The following is a 13,987-nucleotide window of genomic DNA, read 5'->3' on the forward strand; positions in this document are numbered from 1 at the left end:
GTTAGATAAAAAAAAAAAAATGCTGGCGCTACTAGAATAAAGTCGTAACATTTCGACATTAAAGAATAAAGTCATATTTTTACGAGAATAAAGTAGTAATTTTATGAGAGTAAAGTCAAAATAAAGTCATAATATTAGGAGAATATCGGCTGCTCGGAAAGTCTGAACGAATGGAGAATTTGGAGCATTTTGTAAAGGAGAAGAATCTGTGTATCATTCGTTCATTCGACTGAACAAGGACTGAATAAGGACTAAACCAGGTCCGGAACCAAACCAGAAAGACCAGGATTGAGACTGAGACCAGACCAGGACTGAGGCCGGGGCCAGACCAGGACTGAAAACGGTTTAGTCCAGGTTTAATCCTGGTTTAAGTCACGGAAATGGGAAATGGCATTTCCGTGACTTTAAAATGCGATGTGGGAATATTGCGCCGCATACGGACTGAACCAAAACTGAACCAGGACTGAATCGGGACTAAACCAGGACTAAACCATTTTCAGTCCTGGTCTGGTCCCGGTCTCATTCCCAGTCTCAGTCCTGGTCCTGTTCCCGGTCTCAATCCTGATCTCAGTCCTTGTCTAGTCCCGGTCTAAATCCTGGTCTCAGTCCCTGTCTGGTCTCGGACCTCGTTTAGTCCTGGTTCAGTCCTGGTTCAGTCCGGAGGCGCAAATAATGAAGAAAATTGTTGTTCGTTTTCTTATTTTTGGTTTTATATTGAAAAACAAGGTTTATCTTCTGCTGCATTTTTCACTTTGACTTTGATTTTATTACGACTTCATTCTCGTAATATTATAACTTTATTCTCATAATATTCCGACTTTATTTTAACTTCGACTTTATTCTCAAAATATTCCGACTTTAATGTCAAAATGTTACGACTTTATTCTCGTAGCGCCAGCATTTTTTTTTTTTTTTTCATCTGACCCTTATACTCCGTCGTAATACGGACTCTATTTTCTAAGTGTTTTTTTTTTTTCATCAACTCAAAAAGAATAAAAAAAAAAAAAAATTCTCAAAAAAAGAAAAAAAAATTCTACATATTTTTTTCGACAATTCTTTTTTTTTTTTCTAAAAAAAAAAAAATAAATAAATAAAAAAATTTTTTTTTTTTTTTTTTTCTCTTGTGTTTTTTTTCTTTTTTTTTCACTGTTGGTGTGGCTGATGAAAAAAACAAAACAAAAAAACAACACTACTCAGAGCCTAAGTATTTCCAGCAAGTCGCCAGAGATTTGGCTTGTGGCGTTAGGTTCTGAGTTGGGACGTGGGAGGCCAGGGTTTGAAACTCACCTGGTACAGGTTGTGTTTTTTTATTCTAGCTGAATACAGTCTTTTCATGAGTTTTATGTTTTATGTTCTCTTTTATGAGTAATATGAGAAGTAAGATCAATGCATCACTGATCCGCTGTCATTCTGTGAGAGCGAGAGTGGGGATCACTGCTCCAGGCTGGAAGACAGAACGCCGCACTGTCTCTGGTTTTAGCGGGGCTGAGGTGCGCCCTAACGTGTACGACGGACGCACCTCCAGGCCCCTCCCAACAGTCCTGGTACAGTCCTGGTCCTTTCATGTCTGTTCGGGTCAGGGTGCACCTCAGTCCCGCTAAAACTAGAGGCAGTGCGGCGTTCTGTCTTCCAGCCTGGAGCAGTGATCCCCACTCTCGCTCTTTTTTCTCACTTTTTTTTTCCGTCAGCCACATCAACAGCAAAAAATAAATAAAATTTAAAAAAAAATAATAAAAAAAAACACAAGAGAAAAAGAAAAAAAAAAGTAGAGTTTTTTTTTTTTTTTTTGAGTTGGTGAAAAAAAAAAAACACTTACAAAATAGAGCCTCTTTTTTTTTCTCTTGCCTCTCAGGGCTTCCATAAGTAAGTTTTAAAAAATCCATTGTGATCACTGCTCTTCAGTTAAAGATACACTGTGTAACTTTTCTGGCTGAGGGTCTGCCACCTTCTCGTCTCCATGGAAATTAAACTGGTTTGGAATTTACTCAATAACATTGGTTTTATTGACCTAAAAACATGCATTCTTACTATTAGTGGGCTCGCCTCTCTTGGCCATTTGGTGTCACCTGCCTGGTGTTTCCATAGAGATAAGTAAGTGTAATGCCATACTGTGGAACATTCCAGGCAACATCTTCATAGAGAGAACCAGGTGACAGAGCCTCCGCCAGAAAAGTTACATGCACTTACCTATATTACACAAAATTAACTCTTGTGAGCTTGAATCCATGTTTTAATGTTGTTACTTGCTCAAAAACAGACCTGGAGTTGTGTTGTTTCATTCATATGTGTTTGAGAAATCCTGCATTATTAATCTGTCTACATCTCCAAAGCTCAAAATGCTCCGTTCCACCTTGTCATGTGAATTTCCCTTGTGGATCAGTACAGTTTGTCTAAAGCAGGGGTGTCCAAACTTTTTTCATCAAGGGCCACATATCTGAACACAGACGAAGCAGGGGGCCGATCAAGGGCCGTACACTGGTGCTCAGTACAGGGAATAATTGAAAATTGAAATATGTGGATGTTTAACACGTTAGAATGAGCCGTCTGTCCTTTATTCATGCCAAGATCCTCAAAACCACACACTAATTATTCAATATTAGCTTTATCAAAGTTGATTTTCAAAAAACTTGCAGTAAAAAGTTAATTTTTAATTGATGTAAGGTAATTTGGGTCAAGTCACCTGGAAGCCTGAGGGCCAAGAAAAATTAGTTCGAGGGCCGCATTTGGCCCACAGGCTGTAGTTTGGATATGCCTGGTCTAAGTCATGAAGCGGTAGTTTTCAAGTTAAAGGCGAACCTTTTACCTTTTGTTTAGTAGAGCCTGTAACAGAGTTCCCACTTGTTTTCACTGACAAAATTTCAAAACTTTTCCATGACTTTTTCACAACCTACAGTGAATTTTCCATGACTTTACAGCACCTACATGTGTAGAATTCATCAGACTTTCAGGGCTAAATATGAAATGTTAACCCTTTCCACTCACTTTATGGTTTGGTATTATAATTTTTTAACATTCAAAATCCTGTCAGGGCATTTATTGTCGTCTCTTTTAAACAAAAGGTGCAGATGTTCAGAAATAATCTTAATAGCCTAATGAAAACTTAACAGAACGCTGTAGTTGTGTGAAAGAGATACTAAAATTCCATGACTTATTCCAAAACTTTCATTGAATATACAACATAACATGACTTTTCCAGGATTTCCATGACCGTGGGAACCCTGCTGTAACTTCCAGGGCTGAAATGATCCAGATGATTCCAGTAAAGGTGTATGGAGTTAAAAAAAAAAAAACAAAAAAAAACACACAGTGGGGCACTTCCTGTATTACCACATGACATCACAACTTGGAACAGTGATAAAATAAGCCGAGTGACCCAGACTAATACATATTTAAGGTGTATTTCATTTTTTTATTGATTCAAGTTGCACACATTTCCACATTTCCTGTCCGTCTGAAAACCAGACGGAGTAAACGGCACCACAGCACCACCCGGATTTGTAATAAATTAGGAGTAAAACACACTTCTCTCCAACACAATGGTTAAAACTGGATATCTTCTCTCATAAATTCATCTGAGTACAAAGACTATAGCTTCTCAAACCCATTGGGAGTCTCCTATAGATATTATTTATTTAAAAAGTTAAATAAACTCTCACAACACACTTCATTTTTGGCAGATTAAACCATGGCTCTGGTTTGAGATAGACTGAAGAGAGAGCTGCAGTCCCTAGCTGGTTCCTCGAGGGAGCGCTTAAACAACATTTTCCAACCACCATGATAATACACAGGCCCTTGTCTCTTGAGGATTAAAGGTTTAGAAAGAATAATTATACTTTTGTACAAAGTAGTGTCACAAAAACATGAATAAAATTAGTTTGGGTTCCTACTGCTCTAGATGTGAAAATTAGAAGATTTAAAGAAATAACAGAACACTAAGAAAAGCAGTAGTAAAGGTAGAAATGGTGTTTATACTTTAACTTGTAATACCACCTCCAGCCTCAAGGGGCCAGTAAAAGAATAGTTGTTTTTTAAAGCATGATCAAATATGTTTTTGGCTCAAGTTAAAAGGTCCTATATGACACAAAACTGACTCTTGTGCGTTTTAAGCCATGTTATAATGGTTTTACCTCTTCATAAAACATACCTGGAGTTGTGTTTTGTTTCATTCACGTTTGAGTAATCTTGTATACCGTATTTTCTGCACTATAGGGCGCACTTAAAAACCTTTAATTTCATCAAAAAACAACTGTGCACCTTATAATCCAGATCGCCTTATATATATGAATTTATTGGGGTGTCTTAGTACGACTTTAGTAAACTACAAAGCCGCACCACTTGCAGCATTACGGCTCCTGTAGTCAGGAGCATCGCAGAGTAAAACATACTGTGATTCCTTTTAATATCAAAATGCACCTGTCGAGAGACACGCTCACAACGCTCACTTTAAACTCAAGGCTGTTATAAAGTGAAAGTGCGAGCTGCGTGGGAGCAGTGGATGAGAGAAGGAGAACACACATTCACCAAGACAGAGAGACAGCGCCGAGCGACTTACGCCACGATCTGCCGACGGATCGTGGACGCCCGGGCTAAAGATCAGTATCAACTGTGGTCCGAGCTTTCACCAAGACCCAAATCATCACTGAACTGCCAAGGAACAGTAACCACACTGACTCGGATAATGACGAGAGGGATGCGGGTGTGCTGGACGCCGTAATCCCCCAACTGTTTGAACAATTATGAGTTATTGTGAATACACGAACAATTTAGCATCTCAGACAGTTTTTTTTTTACGCGTTACAGTTGAACAAAGTTGAGAGTTATTGTGAACGTATTAAATAAAGTTTGACTGACTTATCGAACTGTTGTATTTCATTTAATGCGCCTTATAGTCCGGTGTAGTTTATTTGTGAAAAAAGTTAGAAAATAGACCAATCAATGACAGTGCGCCTTATAATCCAGAGCGCCCTATAGTGTGGACAATACGGTAAATGGGTAAATGAAACAAAACGCAACTCCAGGTCTGTTTTTGATGAGGAAAAAACATTATAATTACATACATCAGAAAATAACATAATAAGGGCCCTTTAAATGTCTTTTTAAAGTATTTCGCCCATTAGATTCACCAATGAACCAGGGCCGATCCATTCCTAAATATGTGACCTGTTTTATTGTAATATTATTTGAAAAACTAACTTAAAGTGAAAATGCATAGGTCTGTACATTGCCATAGAAAGTACAGCAATAGTATTTGAGACTGTAAACCTGAGACAGCGCGCATAATATTCATTTTGCTAAAACCTTGGTCCATGTGTGGTTGGTTTTTCAAGGCAGAGGGTGAAGTCTGGCTAAGGCGTCGGGGTTTTCGGAGAGGAACTGGCCGACTTGGAGCACGGGCAGCCGACCATGCTGGATGAGACAAAAGAGGCAGAGTCCATTCTGTAGGCTTCAGTTCCGTCTTGATTTATATTTTCCTAAACTTTTTGCGAATGTGCTCCGGTCACATGACGTCGGCGCGTTTGTCCCTCACTTTGTTCCTCAGTTTCGTCCGTGCTTTGAAGGCAGCAGCGTTGAAAAGATGCTGAAAAACAAATAAATAAATAAAACAGATGAAATTATAAAAGAATAATTCTTGTGTTGGGAAGCAACTGGATATATGCACCAAGAATATGTGTTCTGAGTACTAAATGTGAGTAACTGTATTCCTGTACAGTTACTTCATTTGGTTGTATTCAGAATACACTATAAAACAAAGGAGTAAATTATGGTATTTTATCATGCAATTTAGGCTTCAAACTGCAAAGAATCAGTGAGAAAAAATAGAAAACACTGCTCTTGCCATGAGTGCAGGTGTGATTTTTCCCATCTTCAGTCAGTGATAGAAAATGTTTTAAAAACAGTGAAACAAACATATTATTAACAGGCCCGTCCACATAAATTTGGGGGCCCAGGGCAAGAAGTCTCAGATAGGCCTCCCTCCAAAATAAATTAAAAGGGTCCAATTCTGAGTCCCTAAGACCTCGGGGCCCAGGACAAACCCCCTTTGTCCCCCCTGTCGACTTCTCTGGTTATTAATACTATGTTTAGTTTTCACACTAATTTAAATGCAACTCAGTGTAAAAATATTTTATTTCAGGGTCAAGTAGGGCTTGACCACATGACCCGACCCAGAGTCCTGCACCCGCACGGACCCGTTAACATTCTGCCCGGGACTAACCCAGGACTAACCCAGGACTAACCCAGGACTAACCCAGGACTAACCCAGGACTAACCCAGGACTAAGGTGTGCCTGTGAAGACTGTCGGGTGACCGCAGATGAAAGGACTGCAGGAGCTCCGCGCTGCACGGAGGTAAATGCAGCCGTCACCCGATCGCACTTTGTGGACACCTGCTCCGCGTGCTCTCTTAAGTCCCCGTGTACCCGACCTGGTGCAGGACTCTGACCCGAGCTGCCACAGTGAGAGCTGGAGAGATGCAGCGGCACTTGTTCCAAAGACAAGTGTTATTTCTCCCACGCTACACACGTTATATCCACACGACAACCAAGGTGCATGTGAATGTGCATCATCGGAGAGAGTTTTCAGTGCCGATGGAAATATTGTAACTCCGGGGGATGTGGGGTGGGGGAGGGGTTGCGATATCATCTGTTGTTGAGCCACTATACTGCACCGTAGGAGAAATTCCCTAACCGCGACAGCCCTAGTGTCAAACTCAAATTCACAAAGGGACGAAATTAAAAACTGAGACTAAGTCGTGGGCCAAAGTAAACATTTATTGAAAAATGTCAACAACATCTGCATGTTTTTTATTCTTTCGAGATATGTAATGTTAAACCTTTTCTTATTAAAATAAATGTTTAATAATAGTTTTGCTTAAACACTGAATCCAGAACAAGCAGAATATAAAATAATAACAACATTTTAAATAAATAATGTCTCTATAGTCTGTCTGTAACCGGCGGGCAGCTCTAATACATATTTGAAATGATCTCGCGGGCCAAATATAATTATAACGAGTGTCAAATTTGGCCCCTGGGCCTGAGTCTGACATGTCTGTTCTATGTATTGAGAATACAGTACTTAGACTGGACCATGTATATACGAATATGTTACAAAATACAATTTAATGCAGGTATTCAGTATTCTGTAACTAAATACATTTTCAAAGAGCTCTTCCCATCACTCGTAATGTTCAATAAGGAAAGGAAACTAAAAATATAAAATCTGAGTATTTACCTTCTCAAAACGTGAAATCTTGTTGTTTTTAACAGCAACAGGGTCTAAAATGAGAGAAGCTCCAAGGCCAAAGATGTCTCTCAAGAGCGGGTTGAACTAAAATGAACACACAATTCAGTTAGTTTCACACAACATATAAATAAAGTGTGAAATAAAAAATACGTATAATGTTACTTTACTTGATTACATAATAAAAGTGCTAGATAGTCGGGTCCAGGTATCTTTGACTATACCTGGTTTACGTTTAATAAAATACATCAAATATACAATATTATTTAATGTCTTACTGTGGAATATTCTAGGCAAAACATAATCATCCCTCACTAAAAAGTTACACAGTGATTCTTTAACTGACCTGTAGGTGGTGCCTGACTCCAGAGCCCAGTATTTCTTTAAAGGCGTCATAGATCCGTCTTCTCGTCCAGCTGTCGATGTAAACGCTCTCCACTCCGAAACGAATCTTCTCCTCTGTGAACTCCTCATTCTACAGAAATAACGCAGAAATGAGTCAAAATCTGTTTCTTCATCATCTTTGTGAAGAAGAGTTAAAGGACCCCTACTGCACCATTTTCTAATCTATGTTATAATGTTGTTCCCTTATTGAAAACAGACCTCGAGTTGTGTTTTGTTTCATTCACATGTTTACCACACAAACTCTGCATATTTAGCTTGAGTTCTTCCCTCAAACCGAAAACACTCTGTTCTTCCTTGTGATGTCACGTGGTAATATACAAAGTGCTCCACTTTGATTGTCAGGGTATCCACGGTTTTTCACCGACAAAATGTCTAAACTTTTCCATCACTTTTTCATGACCTAAAGCAGGGGTGTCAAACTCAAGTTCACAGAGGCCAAAATGAAAAACTGGGACCAAGTCGTGGGCCAAACTAAATATTTACTGAAAAATGTCAACAACATCTGCATGTTTTCTCTTCTATTGAGATATGTAATGTTAAATCTTTTCTCATTAAAATAAATGTGTAATAATAGTTTTACTAAAACTATGAATCCAGAACAAGCAGAATATAAAATAATAACAACATTTTAAATAAATAATGTCTATCTATAGTCTATCTGTAGCCGGCGGGCAGCTCTAATACATATTTGATATGATTTCACGAGCCAAATATAATTATATCGCCGGCCAAATTTGGTCTCCCGGGCCTGAGTTTCACATGTCTGACCTAAAGTGAATTTCCCATGACTTTACAGCACCTACATGTGCAGAATTGATGGGCTAAATATGAAATCTTGAACATTTCCACTCACCTTATGGTTTGGTGTTATAGTTTTTTAACATTCAAAATCCTGTCAGTGTATTTATTGTCGTCTCTTTTAAACAAAAGGCGCAGACATTCAGAAATGATCAGAATAGCCTAATGAAAACTTAACAGAACACTGTAGTTGCGTGAAAGAGATACTTAAAGGTCGTATGGAGGATTTTTTGTTTTGTTTCAAATTGTTAATGAAAGTTTAAAATACCATTACAGAGATGCGGCAGCCTTGTAATTAAGATGACCAATAAAAAAAGAATGAAAATCTATCAACTGCGGACGAAGTGAGGCCAGAGAAACATCAGCCAATAGAAAACGAGGCTCCCTCTTTATCTATTGGCTGTTAGGTTGTCAATCAAACTCCCTACATTTCTAGTGTAACTGACTCGCGGCGCGCAGGGATTATGTGGTTTATGCAGCGGGTTTTAGAGGCTTTTTTAAACTGTCGCTTCCTCGCAGTTCGCACAAAGTTTGTTGCGATGGCGGACGAGAATCCACGACCAGTTCGCCGCAAAAGAAAGTCAGTTTTTGAGGTCGCTGAAAGAAGAAGAGAAGGGGAAAAGGAGCGAAGACAAACTGAGGTGATTCTTGGAGATTCCTTTCAGCGATGGCGCGACTGAAGCAGACGAAGGATCTAAAAACTGACGCGTCGGTCGCTAAATTATTTCTAGACAGGTCACTTCACCGGCTGTAAACAAGAGTGATTTCTAGAGTAAAGAGGCGGGAGGAGATGTTTCTACTGAGGGAGCTGTGGAGGAGGAAGGTGGTGTCACGCATGCACAACATTTGGAAAAAGGACTGCCGCTGTATTTCTTTTCCCTTGAAAAATCCTCTATACAACCTTTAAATTCCATGACTTCCAGGATTTCAATGACCGTGGGAATCCTGGATTTTAAACGCCACACACGTTCACTAGAATCATTTGAATGATTTCAGCCCTAGAATTGCCAATCTCTACAGAACTAAAGGCAAAATGCAGCTGTAAACTTGAAAACTACCACTTCATAACATCACAAGTTGGAACTGAGCATTATGAGTTTGTAAATGTAAACTAACAACAAAAGGTTACTCAAACATGTGTGAATGAAACAAAACACAACTCCAGGTGTGTTTTTGATGAAGTACCAACATTATAACACGACTTAAAGCTCACAAGAGTTTAAACTGTACCTCTAAAAAGTGCAGGACTTCTCTGAATATGGACCGCTGTTTCCGACGGTCATTTTTGGCTCTGTGCTTGTTGCCGTCTGTGGCTAAACTTTTCAAGGATTCACACAAACTATCGCTGTCTTCTACCTCAAACTCCTGAAAAAAAAGACAAAAAAAGACAAAAAAAGAGTGTGAAATGTATGCCTGGTTCAACACAGACTTGAAAAACATACATTACATAATTATTTAGCACTTGTAAAGATAAGATAAGATAATCCTTTATTGTCTCCCATGGGAGAAATTTGTCTTGGGACAAGGGCGTAACATGTTTTATCAAAAAACAGGACAACACAACACAAAGCAGCACATAAACAAACACCATAAAACAAAGTAAATATGAGACCAGTATGACCACGAGTGATGCACCAACACGACCCTTAAATTATCCTTAACAGGCAAACCCTTGCATTCTTCTGTTCTATTAATTATTGCACATTCCCTAAGCCTATGTGCAGTTTTAGTTATAATTATTGCACATTCCCTAAGCCTAATTCCCTAAGCCTATGTGCAGTTTTAGTTATAATTATTGCACATTCCCTAAGCCTATGTGCAGTTTTGATTGCACATTCCCTAAGCCTATGTGCAGTTTTAGTTATAATTATTGCACATTCCCTTAGCCTATGTGCAGATTTAATTATTGCACATTCCTTAAGCCTATGTGTAGCTTTAATGGCACATTCCCTACACCTATGTGCAGTTTTGATTGCACAATCCCTAAGCCTTTTATAATTATTTTTTAACTGCATTATCTGAGTTTAGCAGTTTAACAGCTAGTGGCACAAAAGAATGTTTGAATCTGTTCAGTTTACAGTTTGGGACCCTGTACCTTCTGCCTGATGGCATCAACTCAAACTGACTGTGAAGAACATGGGTTGGGTCATTGATCACCTTCCTGCTGAGCTTCCTAACAGTAAAAATGTTCTGATTATTTGTGTACCTCATCTATGTCTCGTCCGAGCTCGACCAGGAGAGCGATGGTTTCTCCCACGGCGATTCTGTAGTTTACGTCTGGGCTTTGAAGGCAGCACTGCAGTTTGGGGATGTGGCTTTGGAGAGAAGGAAAACAGGATGATGTTTTGTCAACTTAAAAAGGGCCAAAATTACACTATTTCCACTATTTCCAGGTGTTCAACGACTCTGTGCCTCATTGTTTAAAGGAGCACTATGTAACTTCTTGGTTGGGGGTCCGTCACCTGCTTGTTTCTATGGATATCACTGCCCTGCCTGGAATGTTCCACAATATGACTTTAAACAGCTCTACTTCATATTTATTCAATTACATGTGGTTTTATAGCTCAATAATACCTAGAAAACCAGACATTCTGACAGTGAGCGAGGTCGCCTCTCCACAGATCTGACTTGTAACTTGGTCTGGTTTGGTCTCCATGAAGATAGAAAGGTTTAATGCCATACTGTGAAACATTCCAGACAAAGCAAGAACATCTCCGTGGAAACAAGCATCTGATGAACCCTCCACCAAAAAGCTCTAACAATTATATCACAATAATAAAGTAGGTGACACTTAAAAATTTTTTTTTAATAAGAATAATTTTAATATTATGAATAAGTTAAATTTTTAAACAACTATAGAATTGTGCATTAAATCTGATCTAGACCAGGGGTGTCAAACTCATTTTGGTCCGGGGGTCGTATCCAACCTACTATGATCCAAAGGGGCCAGATCAGAAAACTCATGACATATAAACCCCAAAAATAACAATAAGTTCAAATATTTGTGCAGAGAATCGCAAATTTATTACTGAAATCTTTTTTAATTGATGAACTCTTTCTTATTATAATATTATAATATTATGAACAACCTGAAACTTTAAGAAAAATGCAATTTCAACACAAAGTTTTAACATGAACTTGTTTGCATTTCATACAGTTTAGTCATGCTTTGTTTTTGCTCCTGAAACTTGGCATTTTTTATCCTGCACAAGTGCATCAATATCAGGCACCATGTCCTGAGCAGATGCTGTCTTCAAAATGTTATTCAAGTGCTTGTGTGTTGTCTTTGACCGCAGATTTGTTTTTTTAATGTTCATTACTGCTCACAAAGGTAGATAGTAACTGTAAATCTATTATTTCTAGTTGCATGTGTGCGGGCACATCAGAGGTTTTGACTGTGAATGGTGTGCGAAAAATAGCAAATTCTGTCTTCAGGTTTTAAAATATAATTCAAATATTTTAGAAGAAAATCAGCCGAGGGCCAGATTAAAGGTTTTGGAGGGCTGGATCCAGCCCCCGGGCCATATGTTTAACACCCCTGATCTAGAAGAAAAACATCAAGGATAAGTAGCTTTTTTCAGCACATTCTGGTGATAAAATGGCGATTATCTTCGTTGGTGTTTATCACGTTTACATAAATGTCCCACAACCAATTATTCTCTACCCTTTTTGTGACTATAAATTATATTTTTGTTTGTTCACTCTTCTAGGATCATGTAGAGTGGGTTAATATGAACATTTTAAGACCAAAATGGCGAGGCTCACAGCAGCAGTTACAGAGAGAGGGGTGAGGTTTTTCAATATAAACATAACTGGAACCTGAGTCGATGGAACCAGAAGCACCACCATGAACACTTCTTATTTCGAACGCAGCGGCTAGTTAGGGGTGTGCAAAAATATAGAAATATTGATATATCGTATTGTTTAATGTGATGATACAGTATCAATATCGTGGGCTGCTGTATCGATATCATCAAGAGTATTTTCGGTATATTTTACTCAACAATTTTGTTACAGAGCTACAGTTTTGTTGCTTGTTTAGTGGAAGGAAACTAATTTATGCGGCACATTTGACATTTTCACTGTTTTGATGAGTAAAATGTTTGTGTTTCATACTAACTTTGCACAAGAAGTGGTTTAATGAAGATTTTTAGTAACACAGCCGTGATTTAGCCTTTATTTTTTATTGAACCATATTGAATCGATTTGAAATATATTGTATCGAATCAAAAGCTCACCGTATCAGGATCTGTATCGTACTGTGGCCTAAGTATCGAGGTATGTATTGTCTATGATATTAGCTCTAACAAATGTATTTAATTCACACAACAAATGGTCTCTTCTGGTTTATAAACACGGGAAACATTTGAAACTCACCTGTCCAGCAGTGAGTTGATCTTGGAGGCGGGGCACAGTGTGAGGAGCAGAGCCCAGGCCTGGAGAGCCGCCGTGTGCAGAGCCGGGGTCCCTGGTTTCACCGAGGGCAGGACCCCCTCTCTGTTCGGATACGACGCCATGAAGACCCCCTCCAGCAGAGACAGAGACTGAATCAGGTCCTACAGAGACACAGAGTCAGAGCTTGTACTAATACGAGGAATCCCACTCTATTTCACTGACAGAATTTCAAATGACTTTTTCACGACCTAAAGTGAACTTTCCATGACTTCACAACACCTACATGTGTAGAATTGAATACACTTTTAGGGCTAAATATGAAACATTAATTCTTTCCACTCAATTATGTTTTGGTTTTATAGTTTTTTTAACATTCAAAATCCTGTCAGTGCATTTACTGTCGTCTCTTTTAAAACAAAAGGTGCAGACGTTCAGACATAATCAGAATAGTCTAATGAAAACTTAAGCTGTAGTTCCGTGAAAGATACTAAACAAAAATTCCACGACTTCTCCAAAACTTTCATTGAATTTACAAAATGTCTCGACTTTTTCAGGCCTGGAACTTGACATTTTCACTTTACATGTCTTTTCCAAGATTTCCATCACCGTGGAAACCCTCTAATACTCGCAGCTGTTGATTTAAAGGTGCACTGTGTAACTTTTTTCTATGGATGTGTCATTGCTCTGCCTGGAATGTTCCACAGTGTGACTTTAAACAGCTCTGCCTTACATTTATTCAATTACAAGTCATTTTATAGCTCAAAAATACCTAGCAAAACAAACATTCTGACTGGGAGCGGGGTAGCCTCTCCACAGATCTGACCTGTAACTTGGTCTGGTTTGGTCTCATTAATGACAGAAATGTTTAATACCATACTGTGAAACATTACAGAAGAACAGTGTTGGGAAGGTTATTTTTAAAATGTATTCCCCAACAGATTACAGATTACATACCCCAAAATATAGTTTGTAACGTAATCCATTAAATTACTTAAAGTGAGTAACGTAATCTGAATACTTTGGATTACTTGATTTTCTGTAGAGAAGCAAAGACTTGGATATCTTCACATAAGATGTTATAAGAAAATAAAAAGTCCAGACTTTACTGAACCAAATAAAAAATATTATTGATAGAATGTTTTTATCCT

At 38.5% G+C, this 13,987-nt stretch overlaps 1 protein-coding gene across 1 annotated transcript in view; it reads right to left on the bottom strand.

Moving 5' to 3' along the window:
• Positions 1 to 3,388: 3,388 nt before the first annotated feature.
• ifrd2 (interferon-related developmental regulator 2) overlaps positions 3,389 to 13,987 on the bottom strand; it is a 39,641-nt gene continuing 29,042 nt past the window's right edge. The window contains exons 7-12 of the mRNA XM_020929370.2: positions 12,822 to 13,000; positions 10,651 to 10,759; positions 9,675 to 9,809; positions 7,588 to 7,716; positions 7,233 to 7,328; positions 3,389 to 5,578 (exon numbers count right to left, since the gene is read on the bottom strand). Of these exons, the coding sequence (XP_020785029.2) occupies positions 5,498 to 5,578; positions 7,233 to 7,328; positions 7,588 to 7,716; positions 9,675 to 9,809; positions 10,651 to 10,759; positions 12,822 to 13,000 (729 nt within the window). The 3' untranslated portion in view covers positions 3,389 to 5,497. The remainder of the gene's footprint in view (positions 5,579 to 7,232; positions 7,329 to 7,587; positions 7,717 to 9,674; positions 9,810 to 10,650; positions 10,760 to 12,821; positions 13,001 to 13,987) is intronic.

The sequence above is a fragment of the Boleophthalmus pectinirostris genome, unplaced genomic scaffold (assembly GCF_026225935.1).
Source record: "Boleophthalmus pectinirostris isolate CB_2022bp ecotype Guang Dong unplaced genomic scaffold, ASM2622593v1 HiC_scaffold_8, whole genome shotgun sequence".
Classification (NCBI taxonomy): Eukaryota; Metazoa; Chordata; class Actinopteri; order Gobiiformes; family Gobiidae; genus Boleophthalmus; species Boleophthalmus pectinirostris.